Raw genomic sequence first — 21,160 nt, 5'->3', positions numbered from 1 at the left:
GACAGGTGTGTGTGTGTGTGTGTGTTTGTTTGTTTTGTTTGTGTTTTCAATTGATAGTTCCCAGAAAGGAATACCATGTCAAGCTAAAACTTGTATCAGCAGTTATCTCTATTGCAGTAGCATCCAAAAGATCCAGTCAGATTTAGGCCTTATTCTATACATTCATAAAAAGACTGTTCCAACCATTTATACTTTCAAAATCTGAGATTTTGTCTACTCATAGAGGTTGCTAATTTAAATGTGTTTTGAAATCAGTTTGGTTCCTGTGTGGATGCTCTTTTGATCCAAACACGGCTAAAATTGATTTAGATTAATTTGGTAAAGATTTCACTTTTTAAAAATTGAGTGCCCACACAGGTTTTGCCCTGTCTGAAATATTTTTTAAACCAGTTCCAGTTAAACTGATTCAACTTTGAGTGACAACACGTCCTAAGTCTCCTTGATCTTGCAGTCCATACCTGAGTGGAATATGCTGACTCATGCAGCCTCTCAGAATTTATTGCAGAACAGGGCCCAAGATGAGCAACCTCTGAAAGGTAAAGGAGAGGGAAAGAGACAATTATATACAAAGATATGCTGGTTGGCCCTCCACATTTAGGGACCGAACTGTTCAGTACATGAGCAGCCTGTTAATCTATGAAAACTGTTTCATAGTCAAATTATACACTATTGCTTAGAAGTCATTTTTAAATAGAAGGGATACATGACATTAAACTACAAATTACCAATTCTTACATAATTCTTGGTTTTCTTTCTTTTTTTTCCCCCTCTTTCAAAGGAATTCAGTGCTTACGTGCAACAAATTAAATATGGTGTGGCTAGGATTAAATCAGCCATGCCAAGAGTGTATGAGCTGGCAGCTGGTGGCACTGCAGTTGGTACAGGATTAAATACCAGAATTGGTTTTGCAGAGAAGGTTGCGGCTAAAGTAGCTTCACTGACAGGTAAGGATAACCCAAAAGGAGAGACTCTTCTTCGAGTGATTGCATATGTGCATTCCACTCTTGGAGTCTATAAGCCCAGTGCTTGTCTGTTAGAAACTTTTTCCTGTTGTGTGGCTCAAGCTACTGCCACATGCCACTGCATGCAGATGGTAGAGGGCAGAGCCACTCCAGCCCCCTTCATTTCCTTTTCACTGTCCAAAACAGTCCTTCAGTACCAGAAGAGTTCTCTTTCAGCTTTTTAGTAATGCATGTATATAGTTAGTAAATTTTAGTGGTTTAAAAAATCAGATAGGTTGATATCCATTTGAGGATTTTTTCTGCATATGGTCCCTAGATCACAAGGATTCAAGCTGCCATGTGCTTCTTGAGGCTTATGACAGTGAGTGACACTCACAACACCTGCCTTAAGTGCTTAGGTGAAGCATACATTAAAGGCCAATGTCACATTTACAAGGAATTCTAGCTCAGTGTTGCTCAAAGTGGGCCATGGGCCCGCATGGGTATGCTGCCGGTGGGCTCTCACTGCTTTGTTTATCTAAGGTGTCCATAGCTGCAGAGCCTCATAGCTCCCATTGGCATCAGGTTTGCCGTGGCCCACTTTGAGAATATTCTTCACCTAAAATGAGAAGCTGCTGCCTCTGGAACCTATGCCAGGTCCATCAGGTGTGTTGGACCTGAAAGGTTTCTGTGACAGACTTTTCAGCCATGCCACTTCTAAACGCAACTACAAGAGAATTCCTTAGTCTCTCAATACTGGTATCCCTGGTGGTGCAGAGTTTACAGTCAATCCCCATGCCTGTGGTACCTGCCTCTTAATATTAGGAACTCAGTGTAGTGTTTCTTCCCTAATTTCTGCAAAGGCTGGTGCAATCAAAGGGCAAGGCTCCTTTGATATCCCAACTAATTGTGCCTTATTGACATTGGACATTTCAGATTCTTCCTCTTAAGATTCAGAGGTTCATTCATCTGTATCCCATTAAAGACAGAGGGGATACTCCATCACAGAGTTGGGGACTGTGGGTCATGCGAGTCACAGTACTGGCCACCTTCTCCTAAGGGGCAATGGTGCATTCGAGGCTGGGTACTAGCCCCATACCAGTGGCCATTCTGGATACCGTAGGGCATCCCTCTTATATTTTTGTCTTTGAGACCCTTCTGGGTTATTGCAATGGAGAACAGCCTTCATCATCAGCCAGAAGTTACTCCTCACCACAAGTCATTGAGCAGCTATGGCCTCAGAATCCTATGGCATCCCCTTCCTCATGGCCAGACAAGGCTCTGGAGGAGGCTATTAACCTCCAGAGGATTACTGGGCTCATCAAGCTCTATTGAAAAGGGTTGCCACTGTTCTTGACATTCAGGCATAAGAGGAGTATGAAAGTTTTCATGAATTGAATGATGTTATGGTATTGGCCAATGTGACTGCTAATCATTGAAGGCATTATGTCAGCAGTTCCCAACCACAGGTCTGGGAGTGGGCCGTGAACCCTGTCTGCCAGGCTGTGGCACATTGCCAGGCCACGCCTCTTGGGGTTCTCAAGGAATTCCCTTCCTGCCCACTTCCCCACTCAGCAGCAGGGTGAGTGGCGTGGTGGGTTGCTGCAGCTGGAGCCGGGACCATGGTGAGGTTGTCCCTACTGGGCAGCCTCACTGTGGCCCCAGTTCCAGCTGTTGCTATGTGGCCCGGCTGGCGGGGCTGCGGGGAGATTGGCTTCCCTGGCCGGCAGGGCTGAGCGCCGCGGGAAGAGAGCGGCTGCCCCTGAAATCCCGTTCTTCTCCCTTCCCACTTTAAAAATACTGAAATATGCAGAAACTTACGTCCATGTATGAATAAGTTAAATTGAAGCAAATGTGTTGGTATAAACTTCTTAATATGAATCACTATGAACAACTTTTATCCATACTGGATTACTTAGAAATCATTAACTCTTAACCACCCAAAGAGAAGCCAAGATTAACCACAGAAAGCACTGTTATCATGCATTATCTTTACATGCAGCTCTTAGAAGCGCAAAGAATCTTCACTAAGTTGTGAATTGATTCCTATTCTAGCTGGAGGAATATTTCTATTCTAGCAGAAATGTTTGGCTTTCTAGTCTAATAAAAAATAAGGCTTCTCCAAAAATTAGTGAAAACCAGAACTATTCTTCATGTATTGTGTGCGTACAGACGCGATGTAAAATAACATGTGGCCTCTTAAAATTACCATACTGAATATGCAAATAAATTACCATAATGAATATGCAAATATTTCTGTGCCAAACACCTGCCTCAATTCCACTTACCTATAAAAAGGCAGACTGCAAGTACAATGTCCCACCTAAGGGCTCAGTATTTCTGTTCACCCACCCACCACCAAACTCATTGGTAGTGGATGCAGCTCAGCAGAGGAATAAGCAACAAAATCGTTCCATACCGTCCAACAAGGACAATAAGAGTCTTGATTCACTTGGGAAGAAAGTGTACGCATCAGCTATGCTACAGATGAGGGTAGCCAACTACGCCGCACTTCTCAGAAATACGATTTCAATAATTATGCAAAGTTCAACGCTTGTATTGATATACCAGAAAATAAGAAGGTGCAATTCAGAGCAATTGTCTCAGAGGGCCAGGTAATATCATGCACAGCCCTTCTAAAGCTGCCTTGGACGCAGCTGATACGGGTACGAGAACAACAGCCATGGTGATTGTCATGCAACAAGCCTAATGGTTCAATTTGTCTGCCTTCCCTCGAGAAATCCAACCGTCAGTGGAAGACTTGCCATTTGAGGGAGAGTAGCTCTTCTCATCAAAAACAACGAGGTCCCCCACTCAGTGAAAGACTCCATGGCAACATTACACTCTCTGGGGATCCAGACATCTGTAACAAGAATACAGTATAGATATCAACCATGATAGAGGCCAAGGTACCCGCAACCTACACACTATTATCAAAGACAAATCACCCGCCATATCAGCAACGTGGCCGTAGTAGACAGCAGCATCAAGGGCCCCAAAATAATACCTCCAACGGCCCACCCCAACCAGATAAGCAATTTTGAGCCATTTGTCAAGACCAAAAACCATACTACCTCCTCCAGAGCTATCAAATACTACCAAACTCTTCACCTGTTGCCATTTCTTGACAAATGGCACACCCTCACATCTGACAAGTGGGCGATACAGACAATCTCCTTTGGATACGCCATCCCTTTTCTCTCTCTTCACCCACCCCTCTTCAGTGACCCCTCTCTCAAGATCTTACTACAACAAGAGGTGGATCACCTGCTACAATTAAGAGCCATAGAACCAGTTCCGCCAGAGTTTGAGGACTGGCTTCTACTCTCATTACTTCCTTACTCAGAAAAAAACTGGCGACTGGTGCCCAATTCTTGACTTGAGGACACTAAACAAATTTGTCAAGACAAAAATTCAAAATGGTTACTTTAGCCACCATTATCCCCGCTCTGGAGCTCGGCGACTGGTTTTCGTCTCTCGACCTACAAGATGCATATTTTCATGTGTCTATATGACCTGCTCATAGAAGTTTTCTTCGTTTTACCCTAGGTTCGCAACACGATATCAATATAAAGTCCTACCCTTCGGACCTCCATAGCACCAAGGTTTTTTTCCCAAGATGTTAGCAGTGGTCATGGCCCATCTCAGGAAGTGTGGCGTCAATATTTATCCATACCTCGACAATTGCCTCATCAAGGCAAGAACCAGACACAACTCTTTCCACTGTACCCATCTGGTCCAACTGTGTTTCCAATCACTAGGACTTTTGATAAATGAGAGCAAATAAGTGCTCACACCCACTCAGTCTATATAATTCATCAGGGCCCACTTGACTCCGCCGTGGCCTCCTCACCTACCGACAGGTTCCCCAGGATCAGCTAACTAGCTCATTCGCTCCGCATAATGCCACTTGTCACAGCCCACAACTGTCTACAACCCCTGGGTCATATGGCATCCTGCAACTCTGTGGTCCCTAACATGCCTGTTTATGAGATGTATTCAGGGATGGCTCAGACTCACCAACAAACCCAACATCTACCTGATTACCAAAACACTGTCACTCCCAAATGTAGTAAAGAGATCACTACAATGGTGAACAAAACCGTACAATGTTTGCAGGGGCATACCTTTTCAAAACCCAGAACCCACAGTGGGTATCTCCACAGACGCTTCTCTCACCGGGTGGGGAGTGCACATGAAAGGACTCACAACCCAAGGCCTATGGACTAAAGCAGAGAGGACATTACACATCAATGTCCTTGAACTTAGGGCTGTACGGCTGGCATGCCAGCACTTCCTTCCCCACATTGCTCGAACCCATGTCAGAATATATATGACCTGTATGTTTTATATAAACAGGCAGGGAGGGGCACGATCACAGGCTCTTTGCAAGGAAGCCATAGCACTCTGGAACTGGTGCCTCGCCTGTGATATCTCCATAAGCGTGTGCCACCTCGCTGGTGTCCTAAACACAACAGTGGATGCCCTCAGCAGAGCCCTACCCCAAGACTATGAGCGGGAAATCAACAGCTCAGTCCTGAAGCATATATTCATGTGATGGGGACAACCCCACATAGACTTAATCACCACTAAAGTGAACAAGAAATGCCCAATGTACTGCTCCAGAGTGAGCATGGGGAAATGCTCTCATCCTTAAATGGGACACACCCTTGCTCTATGCATTTCTCCTCTTTTCCCCTCCTCAACAGAGTACTCATAAAAATACAGAAGGACAAAGTGAGAGTGATCCTAATAGCATCTTGTTGGCCTCAACAACCATGGTTTCCCCTCCTAAACAGAATGGCCTGACACAGCCCAATCACCCTTCCGCACTGCTCGACCATACTATCCTAGCCAGGGACCAATTCTCCTCCCCCTCAATTTCCTACTCTTCATCTCAAAGCATGGTACCTTGATGGTTCACAGGCATAGAACTCCAATGTTCACGACCAGTGCAAAACATCCTCTTACACAGCAGGGCTCCTACAACAAGAAAGACATATATTAACAAGTGGGCTTGTTTTACACATTGGGCGGCGGCCTGCCATATATCACCACAGGATGCCCCATTCCCTACAATCCTCGATTACCTACTGCATCTCAAGCAATCGTAACTTTCCCTGAGCTCAGTCAGAGTCCATCTGGCAACAGTAACAACCTTTCACATGCCAGTTGACAACCCCACAGTGTTTGCGCTTCCTAAAAGGCCTACAGGCCCTATAACCTGATATTAACTCTCCTTGGGAACCATGGGATCTGCACCTGGTACTGACGATGCTTACAAAACCTCAATTCGAACCCATGGCCGCATATGCTCTACTCTACTTAACCCTGAAGATAGCATTCTTAGTTGCAGTAACGTCGGCATGTAGAGTGGATGAGATGACTGTCCTAACGGCGGACCCACCGTTTACCATCTTTTTTTAAGGATAAAGTCTTGCTGAAACCACACCCCAAATTTTTACCAAAGGTGCACTCCCTTTTTCACCTAAACCAAACTATACACTTACCTGTATTCTTCCCAAAGCTTCACGCCAATGCCTTTGAGGCACAAATGCATACCCTTGTCGTCCGAAGGGCACTCTTCTTCTATATCCACAGAACAAACCCGTTTAGATCATCTCCACGACTCTTCGTTTCCATTGCTGACCGCAGTAAGGAAAGTCACATATCATCCCAAAGATTTTCTCATTGGATTTTCGACTGCATTGCCCTATGCTACTTGCTGAACCATTTACCACCACCTGCCTCAATCCGGGAACACTAGAGCGGTTATCACCTGGGTTGCATATCTGAGGAAGGTTCCTGCCTACAATATATGGGCTGCTGATATACTGGCATCAGAACACACCTTCGCAAAGCACTATGTACTTTCCTCCGGGTCTCTTCACTACACAAGAGTAGCAAAAGCCATACTGCAAACAGCTTACCTACCTGATCTGAAGTCCTTACCTCCTTAACACAAATTGCTTTGTAGTCACCTACTGTGGGCATCTCTTGAAGAAGAAGAGGAGGTTACTCGCCTTGCTGTAACTGATGTTCTTCAAGATGAGCATCTTTGGGGATGCTCCACTCCCCTCTACTTTGGTGGGGAGGGAGCCTTTCTCCTACACTGGATTCTGGAGAGAGAAGGAACTGAAGGGAGTGTGGCCGCGCATGCATGATGGTACTGGGGGGCCCATGTACTGCGCATGCGTGGCTTCCGATGCACTGCTATCAAAAATCTGCTCTGAGGTGGTGGGATGCACCTACACCTACTGTGGAATTCCCCCAGGGACACTGATCTTGAAGAATGTCAGTTACAGCAAGGTGAGTAACCTCTTTTCTACATGGAGTGTATTAAGTCCTTTAGCTCCTTCACAGTTATTCATTGTAGTTGCAGACAGAGGTATGGACTGACTAGCTTCCACTCAGATAATCTCATCTTGGATCTCTTTGTGCATTTATTTATCAGTGGGCTATTATAGACTTGCCAACAAAAATACTAGTATATTCTGCTGAAGACAAGTAACTTTGGCTTTCTTTGCAGAAGTGCTGATTATAGGAATTTGTAAGGCAGCAACTTGATCATCAGTCCACACTTCTGCTTCCCATTATGCCATGTCCTGTTGCCAGTTTTGGAGAAGTTGTCCTACAGTTGCTGGGCAGGTAGATTCCAAGCCTATCTCTATTTTTATCTGCCTGTGCGTCCCCTACAGTGGAATGGATATGTGAAGCACTTGAACAAAAATAAGTAATCTATCTTTCTATAATGTTTGTTCTTTGAGATGTCCATTCATGCCCTCCTTTCCTGCTCTAGTTCTTTTGTACTTGACAGACTTTGACGAATGGGTGGTTCCACACTCTTGTTCTAGTACATAGTGGTGACACAGGGTCCTAGGGCTGGGTATTGCTGAGGGTAAAAGTTCTCTGACAGATGTGCATGAGGCATACAGTAACACACCTACAGTGGAATGAATGTCTACATCACATCCCGAAAGATACAGGAAGATAGGTAACAATTTTTTCTCAAATATCACCATGACAAGATCTTTTCTTTAGGAAACTCTTGGTTGTCAGAAGTCAGGAGAAGAAAATGTTCTGCTTAGTATTGACTGCTTAATATTTTTTTATATGATCTGTTTTATTATTTTTGTATTACTATATGGCATTTCAGGAGCTTTCACTAAGGGAATACTGCTTTACTAATGATTATGCCTCAAAAAACTTTAATACTCATTTATCTTTAGGCCTGCCATTCATCACTGCTCCAAATAAATTTGAAGCTCTTGCTGCTCACGATGCTCTAGTTGAACTCAGTGGGGCCATGAACACTGTGGCTTGCAGTCTGATGAAGATAGCTAATGATATTCGTTTTTTGGGTTCTGGACCACGCTCTGGTCTAGGGGAACTCATCCTGCCTGAAAATGAACCTGGAAGCAGCATCATGCCAGGTAGTGTATCAAAAAACAAATGTCTATTACATTTGTGTGGAAAAAATAAGAGTAGTAATTAACAGTTATGTTCACATCTATATCACAGAATTTAATGGTAAAATTAATAGTAAAATGGTATGCAGCAATGAAATTATGCAGTTTTGGGCAGCCACTCTTCCTCCATTTTTAGTCCACAAAAATGTGTGGAAGTAAAATTATTTCCTTTATAACATTTGTGTGTGGGAGAGATGTGGTATAAAGTTTTAATTGGCATGAGTCTGGGAAGAATGCATTTCCTAGGAATGGTAAAGTCAACACACTTTTATACAAAGGTTTTTATTGTGGTTTTTATTTATTTATTAGATCTAGCCTCTAAATACAAATAACATCTCTTACTCAGTTTTTAAGAAAATCAGGGGACTCTGAACTTAATTTCATTCTTTACTCCCAACAGGTGAAGATAGGAAGAGCAAGGGAGGGGAATAAGGATTTTTCAAACTCTTCTCCCCTTGCCTTTCTAAACAAATACTCCAAGCAGGCCTGTCGTGTGTGGAACTGATTATGTGTAGATGGATTGGGTGATTTGTGTGCATGTATAATTGTCTTTTTAGTACCACATAGAAACACAAACTAATGTGGCAGCTTGTGATGTTTTTCCCCTGCATAATATTTTTTAAAGGGAGTGGTCCTTAGGAGTGAAACATGCACAATAATTTTCTGAGCCAAATTACCTTTGTTTCTAATTTTCTACTGAAATAAATAGTCTTTGGAGGTTACTTCTTCATGTTGAGAACAAAGGTGGCAGTCAACTACACAGTTCATATGCTCCTGGAAGGTTGCCAATGTAGCCCTTATCTTAACAAAGTTTGGGCACCCTTGCTTTAAAGTATAATCTTCCAGCTTTTCCTTTTCTCATAAAAAAGAGAAGAAATGCAGTTTTTAAATAGTTTTGATTTGTTTTGTGGGGGCTAGGATGGGAAGTAAGTTTCTGAATAAGAAATTAAATGAGAATGAAAACCTTTTTCTTGAGTAGCAAGGCATTCTTCTTCGCGTGGTGTCCCCGTGGGTGCTCCACCATAGGTGCTGGGCTCTTCAGTAGCAGTGTTCGGCCGGACTGCACATGCACAGCAGCATCTCGCAGCGTTTGCACTCTTTTCTGTGCTCACGCGGTCGGTCTCTGCCAGTGCAGTGGGTTTAGTAAATATGTGCCTGTATGCTGTTCAAAGCTTGACTGCTACCTCATTTTACATATTGCTTGAAATTGCATTATAAGAATTTAAAGTCACATAACAAAAACTGGAGAATCTTTTTTTTGTAACTTTCGCCTTCCCTCTCCCACAGGAAAAGTAAACCCTACCCAGTGTGAGGCTGTAACCATGGTGGCAGCTCAAGTGATGGGAAATCATGTTGCTGTTACAGTAGGAGGAAGCAATGGACATTTTGAATTGAATGTTTTCAAGCCCATGATTGTAAGTTCAAAAGATTTTAAAGTTGTTTTTTTATTTGTTTGTTTGGATAGGATTTCAGTTTATTGCTTGGGTAGCAGAAGCAGAGAGGAAAAGAATAACAGAAAAATCTTGAATGGTACTTGATGATAATAAATCAAATAGATCATCATTTTGAGAGAGAACTTACTGTCCATTATGTAAGAGTTGAGGGTTTTTTAGCCCTTTATCATAGAAATGTATTATAAATATTAATTATCATAATGCTCCTGGGAGAAAAGGGCAGCAAGAATAAGTAACTTGTTTAAAACCAAAAAGGATCTGTGTCACAGCTGAGGTAGTGAACTGAGGAATTCCTGTTTTCCATTTCAGTGCCCAGAAAATTGTTTTGTTGTGCAGTCCCTTTGGCCTTTCCAGAACCCACCCCAATTGACCGGAAAGCCACTCACCATTGTACCATTAAATTTAACTGTTCATATTCACATTACAAATGTAACTTTAGAATATCAGTTATGGGCTTGGGGCCTCTAAAATATTTATTTTATGCATTTCCTAGGAGGACATATCAGAATCTATGTGATCATTACCATACTGTGTTTAATGGCAGATACACAGATGAGCAGAGCATACACAATCACTTTGACACATGAAATTTCTGGCTAACTCATATGTATATTACATCCAATAAAAATGTTTGCAAGTTGAATTCATGTGGTGTAGGATTCATTTTGCCACTGCAGGCTTCTTTGGGTATGTCTACACTACAACATTATTTCAAAATATCTAATTTTGAAATAGTTATTTTGAAATAATAACGCATCTACACACAAAATGCATTTCGAAATAGCTTTTTGCTATTTCGAAATAGCGCGTCTACACTGATTGGACGCTGAATCGCATTTAAGGCCAGCCAGAACTGGTTCCATCAGGGAATCAGGTCAGAAGTTACCTTGTGGCCAGCAGGGCACCTTGGGAAGGGCTGGAGGCCCCCTGTTTCGAAATAAGCGACTACACAGCACTTATTTCGAAACAGCAATTTTGAAATTGGCGCTATTCCTTGTGGAATTCCTTGTTCCTCATTCCACAAGGAATAGCACCAATTTCAAAATTAATTTTGAATTAATTAATTAATTTTGAATTAATTTTGAAATAGCAGTTGGCTTGTGTAGATGCTAGGAAAGTTATTTCGAAATAACGGCTGTTATTTTGAAATAACTTTGCTATGTAGACATACCCCTTCAGAAGAAGCTTTTCCAGAAGAGTTCTTCTGAAAAAACTTCTTCCGAAAGAGAGCATCCATGCTGCCAAAGTGCATCGAAAAAGTGATCTGCTTTTTTGAAAGATAGCATCCACACTGAATGGACGCTCTCTCACATTTAAGCTGTGATTACTATGGATGGAGTGGCCACCAGGGCACCTGTGCTTTTTCCCCTTTCCTCTTCTTTTAAAAGAACTCCCTCTTCTCCGTCCACACACTCCTTTTTCTGAAAGAGTTCTTCCTTGTAGAAAGAGGTTTACCAATGTTGGAAAAACCCCTTTGTTCTTTCGATTTTTTTTTTTTGAAAGAACGCAATAGTAGTGTGGACATAAGTGAATTTTTTTCAGATAAATGAACGTTTTTCTGAAAAAACTCTGTAGTGTAGACATAGCCTAGAAGGTGTCAAAGCAAGCAGTTAATTTGCACACCTATTTTGTCTAGATTCTTATTCTTTCCTCTAGAATGGATTATGCAGGGCATGGAACAATAGAAGGAAATCTGTTCAGTGTAGGTGGAGAAAGGAAAAAAAAGAACTGAGGGGGTTATTTTTCTCTGTGAAGGGAAAGTTAGGAAGAGGAGAGGAGGAATGAACAGAGGAGAAATTAAGGGAAAGAACAGAGATAAAAGCATAAAAACAGGGAGTTGTTGAGAAGGAAGACTAAAACATCAAAACAAGCAGATGAAGAAACAAGGTAATTTAATGGTTTCTAAGTAGTTTACAAATATGCTTTGCTTATGTATTCAGTGATATGGATAATGTCTACTACCTCTAAGTGTTCTTCAGGATATTACATGCTTCACATAAAGTGCTCCTTACATACCACTAACTCAACTTGTATTGCAGTACAGCGCACAATCCTTTCTAAAGATGAATTGTTAATTGGGTGGCTATTATGAGTTTAAGAAATTATGTATCCGATCATGAAAATATTAATAGCTAGATCTAATAGCTTTTTCAATTCTCTAGATTAAAAATGTATTAAACTCTGCAAGACTCCTTGGAGATGTCTCAGTTTCTTTCACTGACAACTGTGTGGTTGGAATCCAAGCCAACACAGAGAGGATCAACAAACTAATGAATGAATCTCTGATGCTGGTGACAGCCCTTAATCCCCACATAGGTAAAAGTCTGAGGATATCTATTCATTAGAATATAAACTTTTCAAAAATATGTGTATGTGAAAGTTACTGTCAATAACCAACCCGTAGATTATTCTGCTTCACAAAGTACAGCATTTGACTTTTTATTTTATTTTGTTTTTTGGTTCAAGAAAACATTCAAGTGAATGATCAAATATTAGGCTTTTTATTGAAAAACAACCTGAATTAATAATAATAATTAACAACTGAATTATTGCCAGGTAACTGTTTTTGTTTTTGTTGTTTGTTGCAAGGGAAGGTACCAGGGTTGGTATTAGTGTGGTACCTTCCCTTGCAACAAACCCCGTTGCCAGCTTTGTCCACATATTCATTCTGCTGATACCATTATTGGACCTAACCAAGTGAGTTATAAGATCAAGAACACATATTCCTGCGCATCCAGAAATATAATTTATGCTATCATGTGCCGAAAGTGTCCGTCTGCTATGTACATTGGACAAACATCTCAGACACTTCGCCAAAGGATTAATGCCCACAAAACAGATATCAGACAAGATCACAAAGAAAAAACAGTTTCTTGCCATTTCAACCAGAAAGGACACTCTCTCAATGACTTAACCACCTGCATTCTGCTACAAAGACCTTTTACATCTGCACTTGAAAGGGAATCCTCTGAACTGTCATTCATGTTAAAATTTGACATTCTCCGAGAAGGAATGAACAGAGACTCTAACTATCTTACCCATTACCAAGATAGCTTCCCCAATTATCACCTCTAATACCATTAGCTCACAGACATCTAACTCTCCCCACCTCTAATATAATTAATTCACAGACACTTACCTTCCTTCCTCTCCTCCCCCCCCCCCGCATCCCCCTCCTGTTCTGAAATGTGATTTGTCCTTTTCATATGTGTTCATTTTATTTAATTGTATCCTTTGGTATATATGGTTGTGACTATTTTCTTCCACTACTTGATCTGAGGAAGTGGGTCTGGCCCACGAAAGCTCATCATCTAATAAACCATCTTGTTAGTCTTTAAAGTGCTACATAGTCCTGTATTTTGCTTCACTTTTTAAGAGGGACTTTGTGAGTTTTCTGGTATACAGGATGAATCTGGGCCATGTAACTGCTCCTAGGTACAGTAATTCCTCACTTAACACGTGCCTGCTTAACACGTTTTTGCGATAGCATGATTTTTTGGGGAGAACATTTTTCGAACTATACGACCAGTCCCCGCAATAACACGATTTCCCCTAGGGCCGGCCGGCAGTTGCGCGAGGCTTTCCCTGCAAAGTGATCCCCTCTGGCTGGATGCTTTGCTCCCTCTCCTTTGCCTCCTGCTGGCGGCTGGGTTTCCTCAGCTGGCCAGTCACCGGCAGCTGTGCGGGGCTTACCCTGCCTTCAGAGGTTCTCCACTTGCTTTGCCATTCCCCGGCAACCCCCTCTGGCTGGATGCCTCGCTCCTTCTCCTCTGCCCCCCGCTTGCAGTGGGCGGCTGGGATTCCTCCGCTTGCCGGTCACCAGCAGCTGTGCAGGGCTTCGTCTGCCTCCTTACAAAGCGTCGGAGGTTCTCTGCTCACCACACAGTTCCCCGGTGACCCCCTCTGGCCGGATGCCTTGTGTCCGGCCAGAGGGGGTCACTGGGGAACTGTGCAGCGAGCGGCAAACCTCTGCCGATTTGTAAGGAGGCAGACGAAGACCCGCGCAGCTGCTGGTGACCAGGCAGCTGGGGAAACCCAGCTGCAAGCCCCCTCCCCTCTCCTGTCCTTCCTTTCCCCAGAGCCAAACACCTTCCCTCCCTGTTATAATCATAGAATCATAGGACTGGAAGGGACCTCGAGAGGTCATCGAGTCCAGCCCCCCGCCCTCAAGGCAGGACCAAGCTCCGTCTACACCATCCCTGACAGATGTCTGTCTAACCTGTTCTTAAATATCTCCAGAGAGGGAGATTCCACCACCTCCCTTGGCAATTTATTCCAATTTTTGACCACCCTGACAGTTAGGAATTTTTTCCTAATGTCCAATCTAAACCTCCCCTGCTGCACTTTAAGCCCATTACTCCTTGTCCTGTCCTCAGAAACCAAGAGGAACAAATTTTCTCCTTCCTCCTTGTGACACCCTTTTAGATATTTGAAAACCGCTATCATGTCCCCCCTTAATCTTCTTTTTTCCAAACTAAACAAGCCCAGTTCGTGAAGCCTGGCTTCATAGGTCATGTTCTCTAAACCTTTAATCATTCTTGTCGCTCTTCTCTGTACCCTTTCCAATTTCTCCACATCTTTCTTGAAATGTGGTGCCCAGAACTGGACACAGTACTCCAGCTGAGGCCTAACTAGTGCAGAGTAGAGCGGCAGAATGACTTCACGAGTTTTGCTTACAACACACCTGTTGATGCAATCTAGAATCATATTTGCTTTTTTTGCAACAGCATCACACTGTTGACTCATATTCAACTTGTGGTCCACTATGACCCCTAGATCCCTTTCCGCCATGCTCCTTCCTAGACAGTCGCTTCCCATCTTGTATGTATGGAACTGATTGTTCCTTCCTAAGTGGAGCACTTTGCATTTCTCTTTATTAAACCTCACCCTGTTTACCTCTGACCATTTCTCTAACTTGCTAAGGTCATTTTGAATTATGTCCCTATCCTCCAAAGAATTTGCAACCCCACCCAGTTTGGTATCATCTGCAAACTTAATAAGCGTACTCTCTATCCCAATATCTACATCATTGATGAAGATATTGAACAGTACGGGTCCCAAAACAGACCCTTGAGGAACTCCACTTGTTATCTCTTTCCAGCAGGATTTAGCACTGTTAACAACAACTCTCTGACTACGGTTATCCAGCCAATTATGCACCCACCTTATCGTGGCCCTATCTAAGTTATATTTGCCTAGTTTATCAATAAGAATATCATGCGAGACCGTATCAAATGCCTTACTAAAGTCTAGGTATATGACATCCACCGCTTCTCCCTTATCCACAAGGCTCGTTATCCTATCAAAGAAAGCTATCAGATTAGTTTGGCATGACTTGTTCTTCACAAACCCATGCTGGCTATTCCCTATCACTTTATTACCTTCCAAGTGTTTGCATATGATATCCTTAATTACCTGCTCCATTATCTTCCCTGCTTCCATTATAATCCAGTCCCCTTTCTCCCCCAACCTTATGTCTCAGTCCCAGCTGCTAACAAATGCAGGCTGGAGCTGCAAGCGCATGTGCGCTTGAAACGCAACCCCCACCTTTTCCATTATTTTCAATGGGAAAATTGACCTCGCATAACACGTTTTCACTTAGTACGATCATTTTCTGAAAGGTATCTACCGTGTTAAATGAGGAATTACCGTACTGGCCATAGGGAGTTCAGTACCAACAACATCCTGCGTCAACGCCACCTGTTTCTATACCATTGGTCTACCAGGCAGCATCACACCTGCTCTGCCTCTCCATTCCCTATACCCTAATAATTCAAGAGCATTGGTGTGGACTCTGTCTTCAGCACTGACTGTATCTTTGCTGCAGGCTTGATCTTTGGAGTCTGTATTGACTTCAGCTATAAGGACTGATGTTTGCTTTGGGACCGAGTGGAACTGTGATGTCTATTTCAGTACTAAAAGCAGCAACTTCTCCTTCAGTCTTGATACTGACACAATCTTATTTTTTAGATGAGGCTAGTTGCTTGCTTGCCGTATGGGGGTGGCTCCTCCATTACAACTGGATAACTTCTGGAGGCTTGTCGAGATCAGGGATGACATCATCTTTTTTGCTTTCCAAAAAAATTCTGTATTTCAAATCACCATTAGTATCAAGATTGGTGCCATTACCACAGTAGGGATAGGGCTTCCTGGCCTACTACTTAGTGTGTCTAGACTACATGGCTCCATCGACGGAGCCATGTAGATGAGTTTACTAGACGAAGCAAAATGAAGTGGCGATTTAAATAATTGCTGCTTCATTTACATTAAAATGGCCGCCGCGCTGTGCCGATCAACTGATTTTCGGCACAGCACGGTAGTCTAGACAGGGATCAGTCCACCCCAGAACCCTTTGTTGTCAGATCCTGTAAGCTTCGTTTCATGAGGCATAAAGGATCTGACGATAAAGGATTCTGGAGTGGGCTGATCCCCGTCTAGACTACCTGTGCCGACAATCAGCTGATCAGCATAGCGTGGTGGCTATTTTGATGTAAATGAAGCGGTGATTATTTAAATCACCGCTTCATTTTGCTATGTCTAGTAAACTCACCTACATGGCTCCGTCGACGGAGCCATGTAGTCTAGACACACCCTTAGTGGCCAACAATGCTTTATGCCTATTCCCAGTGGCCCCCTTTGGAATGGTTCAACTTGTTCTGACTCTTTTATGCCAAGAGACAGAATTTCTTATGGCTGTATAACTTCTGTAATAAGAGTTAGCTTCAGGCCCTAATGCTAGGTGTTCAGTATACCTAGTTTTTCAAGCACAAGGTTGCCTTGAGGCCTCATCATAAATTTCTCTTTAAGGTGGTGTTACAATTTCATCTCAACTAGACAGTTTACTTGGCTATTTCTTTTTTCCCCTCAAACCTCATTTGAATGTTGATGACCAGCATCTTTACTCTGTGGATGTGAGATGATGCTTGGCAATTTCATATAGAAAAAACTAAGCCATTTTGATCAACACCTTGTCTTTTTGTTTCCTTAGTTTGATCTCTTTCAATCCACAATCTCAGCATGGACAGTTCGTTTGATTTATAATGGTTTCAGATAACTTGGACTCCACCTCAAAGTCCCAAACTCCTTTGATCACTTTTCACAATTATATTTTGATCTTGGACATTTGCCAGGCTACTATTTAGTCTTATGTACATACTTTTACCAAGTTTTATGCCGCCATATCTGATCAGATAAAAATTCTGGGAAGGCAATTTTCCAGTCACTCTTTAAGTAGAGTTACTCCAAGCCCGACCTCTTTCTGATAACTGATTGTGAGCCACCTGAATGGGCTACACATCTGCAACCATTGAAAGAAGCAAAGACTTACTGGTTGTAACTGTTGTTCTAGATATGGGGAGAGATGTGTCTCCCATGACCCATGTTGGGCCTTTCTGGATTGGAGTCTCAATTGTTGTCATTCTGTACAGTGGATCTAAGGCATGTCAGGGCATTGCTAACCTTAAATAGCATGGGGAGAGGCTCAAGCATGGGGAACACAAGTGCCAGCCCTAAGGGTGCTGCTAGGTAAAGTTCTCTAACTTTGGTGTGCTCAGCACAGGCAAACCTGAGACATGTGCAGATGCACATTCTGCTCTAAGAACAAGCATTTATAGAATAGATAACTGACTTTTTTCAGTAAAACTTGAAAAACTATATTCCTGACATTAGTAGCCTATTATTGTTTCTTTTGTTTCCTATAATTATTTTGAGGGCAGTGCATTAATTTTATTCAATTCAAGATATTTGTTATGCAACATTAAATGGCTTCACTAGTGAAATTTTAAGTCTTCCTACCCAAGAGTTGTACTTGTTGATTTTTTTTTTTAATATAGATCAACTACAGAGGTGTTAATTTTGAGTCATGTTACTAGGTGGCAACACCTATTTCTGTTAGGAATTAGATTACTAAGAGCAGTGCTTCTCTTGCATGACTATTCAGCTATATTTACGTTTTATGTTTTTAAATGTTCGTGGAAGCTTTTATAAAAAAAAATGCAGAAAACCCAATCATTGCAACACACAATAATATAGTTAATTAACTAGTTATTTCACTGTATGTGAAAATGAATTTACTTTATATATCCTCCCAAATGAGTAGCAAAATGCCCTGTTTACAATTACCATACTTATATATTTTTAAACATATTGGTTTTTAGTGGTTATAATTTCCTGGCCCCCAAAAAATCAGCAACAGGTGAATACGAAATGTGAAGGAAAGTCACTGAGTGGCAACAAACCTATCTTAATTTCATGTCACTTTAAATTTACCTAAATGTTTTATGAACAGAATATCTTTTAATTTTGTGGGTTTATTTTATACTGTTTAAGCCAACATTAGAGGAGAAATTCATCCACAGTATCTTTTCATGTACCCTTGTGACTTCAAATTAAGTAAAATATAGGAGCAGTTGTTTGTAGTAGACCAAGTAGACTTTTTTAAATAGGTCTTCTGAACACATAGTGGCCAAAATCATGATTAACCTGATGTGTCTTTTGTTTCCAATTGCAGGATATGACAAGGCAGCCAAGATTGCCAAAACAGCACACAAAGAAGGGACAACACTAAAAGAAGCAGCTATTAAGCTTGGATTTCTTACAGCAGAACAATTTGATCAGTGGGTGAAACCTAAAGATATGTTAGGTCCTCAGTAATTTTAACAAGTGTACTTTAACAGAAAATAATTAAATTGCATAAAACAATTTTTTGCAGCTTACTTTGTTTTTCATGGCCATGTGTATCAGGATTTGAAGTGCTTTTCCATATGGAGCATGGGGTTATATTAGGAAATTGTTGTACTATAATAAATATACAGCAGTCAACCTTTTCCAAAAAGACTGATTCATCCACTTGCATCTCATTGCTGGGTGGCAGGGGTCTCCCCAGGAGTTGGGCCAGGAGCACACTGGCTGCCTGCTTGCCGGCAGGGACTACTGAATAGTCACGTAACTGCTAAAATTTGATGTGGTTATATGACTATTCAGTTACACTTTAACATCCCTAGTATTGAGTCAATGTTCAGTCGTAAAATTTTGATAGAACAACTATAACATTTTGGTCAGAGTTACAAGCATTTCACAGTTACCAACAACCTCCATTCATGGAGTGTTAGTAGCTCTGTACTTCTGTTTTATTCAGACTGATGAAGTTCCAGGAGATTTCAAACTACTACATGCTCACAGCTGACTTGCTGAAAACGTTAGTGCTTTTTTTATTTTTAAACAATGTCCATACATGTTCTCCACTAAGCAGTTTGCCTTCCTTCACGCAGCCAAGCATCATCAATGATGGCCGTGGGTTTTTTTTTTGCGGGGTTGTTGGTTTTTTTTTTTTTGGGCAATTACAAATGTTCTTTTATTCTAAATTTCTTTTACTCTAAATTACTGATATCTGCTATATGTTAATCTTTTTTAAAGGGATTTGTTAATGTTGTAAAACATTTGTGTTGAAAACCAAGAAGCCAGGATACTATGTGACGCCACTAGACACGCCAGAGGTGCTCCACCAGGGCTTTTGCAGTTGTACGGTGGAGACTTACAGTAGTGCTGCCACTTGAGGAGAGGAGCTCAGTGGGGAAGCTGATGCCCCTTCCCCCTCCCAGAGCTCCCCTGGTCCAGCAAACTCTCTGGTACTGTACCAGTCAGATCCTGAGGATGCCAGAGGGAGGTCCAACCTGTATCTGGGTCCCCTATGATCTCTGAATTAGAACTATTAGAACCATGAAGTTCTTCAAGTGCTGTCCCTGTGGGTATTCCACTTAACATTTTGGTGTGCCCATATGCTTGTAGCCAGAAATTTAATGTAGTTGTGCCCAGCTGGGCTGCACATGGACAAACCCCATTTTGCACTGCCCGAGGCATGTAAATGATCCCAATCCCCCTCCCCCCATTCCCTCTTCCTTCTTTACTGCCATTGGCTCAAGTTAGAGCATTCAGCAGTGAGATGCAGCTATTACGATTCTCATTTTTCTTCCCTTATTTACCTGTTAGTTTTCATTGAAATTCCACATCTTTTTTTTCTTTCCCTGTCTCCTCCACCCAAAAAAAATCCTTATAGCACTTTAAAGCTTTAGCGCAACAATATTGTCTTGAAAAATTATCAGCATAGTAACTTGCCAGTGTATGAAAGTATTGTTTCATTTACTCTATTGACTGGGGCAGCTCTATAACCATATCTTTCTCCATACAACTGAGAGACTATTCTGGGTCATGCCTGACTTCCCCACGCTTTAAAGGTGTTGTTACTTACCAGCTATCAATACCATATTCAGATATCCACTCTCAATGGCTAGGTCTATACTGCTGCTTTTTTTCGGAAAAATCTATGCAGAATGCGCTCTTTCCCTACCCCTTCAAACCCCCCCCCCCCCCTCAGCTGCTGGGGAGGGTCTGAGGCTGCCCTGGCTCTCCTCCGCCTCCCCCCCACTGACAGTGGCTGGGGAGGGCCTGGCCCCAAAGCTGTCCTGGCTATTGCCCCTCCCAGGGCTGGCCTTAGGCCGATTCCCCTGAATTGGACCCCTGCGCCCTGAACCCAGAAACATGGGCGGCGAGTTACATGGGCTCGTGGTCCAATATTCAGAGCCAGGGGCCCTGCTCCACCAATATGTGGAGCTGGGTCTCCCCCAGCCCTGCCTGGAGCGGCCTCCCTCCCCCGCACGTCCTCCCACCCCAGCGCGTCCCCCCCCTGACCCTAGCCCGTCCGTGCCGTGCACAGCTTTAAGTCCGGTTCCCCCTTGCTGACTGCTGCTGCCATGTGCGGCGTTTGCAGGTGAGTGGGGAGGACACCTGGGTGTGACGTGATGTCACGACCCGGGACTTTAAAACTGCTTGGCACCATGTTGTGCCACTCAGCCTAGCTCTGAGTTTGGAGTACGGGGCCTGAGGGCAGACTCCGACCCCAGCCCCGCAAAGTGGAAGGCAGAAGGTAAGGTGAGGAGGGAGAGGGGGAGGAAGGGGCTTGTGCGGAGGGGGAGGGGGAAGAAAGGGGAAGGCACCAAGAGACAGGGTGGAAGAGAGACAAATGCCGGGGGGCCAAGTGCAGACAATAAGGAAAAGGGCAGGAGGGGAGGTGTCAGTGGGTGGGGGGACAGGGTGATGCTGGGAGAGGAGAGGGTAAGGGCATTGGGGTCTAGAGGGAGGAAGGGAGGTGCTGGGAAAAGGCTTGAAAGAAGGGTGGGCATGAGAAAGGTGGAGATGGAGCAAATCATGTGTGAGAGCACAGAGGGGAATGAGGAAATGGGGGCAGAGAGTGGTGAGGGAGTGAGCATCAGGGAAAAAGAGGGCAAAGGGGCAGGACAGT

The 21,160-nt window shown here is 42.9% G+C and overlaps 1 protein-coding gene across 2 annotated transcripts in view; it reads left to right on the top strand.

The window, feature by feature from the left end:
- The window catches only part of FH (fumarate hydratase), a 39,690-nt gene extending 21,126 nt beyond the window's left edge, over nucleotides 1–18,564 (top strand). For both annotated transcript variants that reach the window (XM_006134112.5, XM_075921630.2), the window contains exons 6-10: nucleotides 779–944; nucleotides 8,171–8,374; nucleotides 9,698–9,825; nucleotides 12,027–12,180; nucleotides 18,374–18,564. In XM_006134112.5, the coding sequence (XP_006134174.1) occupies nucleotides 779–944; nucleotides 8,171–8,374; nucleotides 9,698–9,825; nucleotides 12,027–12,180; nucleotides 18,374–18,516 (795 nt within the window). In that variant the 3' untranslated portion in view covers nucleotides 18,517–18,564. The remainder of the gene's footprint in view (nucleotides 1–778; nucleotides 945–8,170; nucleotides 8,375–9,697; nucleotides 9,826–12,026; nucleotides 12,181–18,373) is intronic.
- Nucleotides 18,565–21,160: the final 2,596 nt, after the last annotated feature.

Source organism: Pelodiscus sinensis, chromosome 2, assembly GCF_052426305.1.
Source record: "Pelodiscus sinensis isolate ZL-2025 chromosome 2, ASM5242630v1, whole genome shotgun sequence".
Lineage (NCBI taxonomy): Eukaryota > Metazoa > Chordata > Testudines > Trionychidae > Pelodiscus > Pelodiscus sinensis.
Note: the sequence above shows the minus strand (reverse complement) of the source record. Positions and strands in the feature narration are given on the sequence as shown.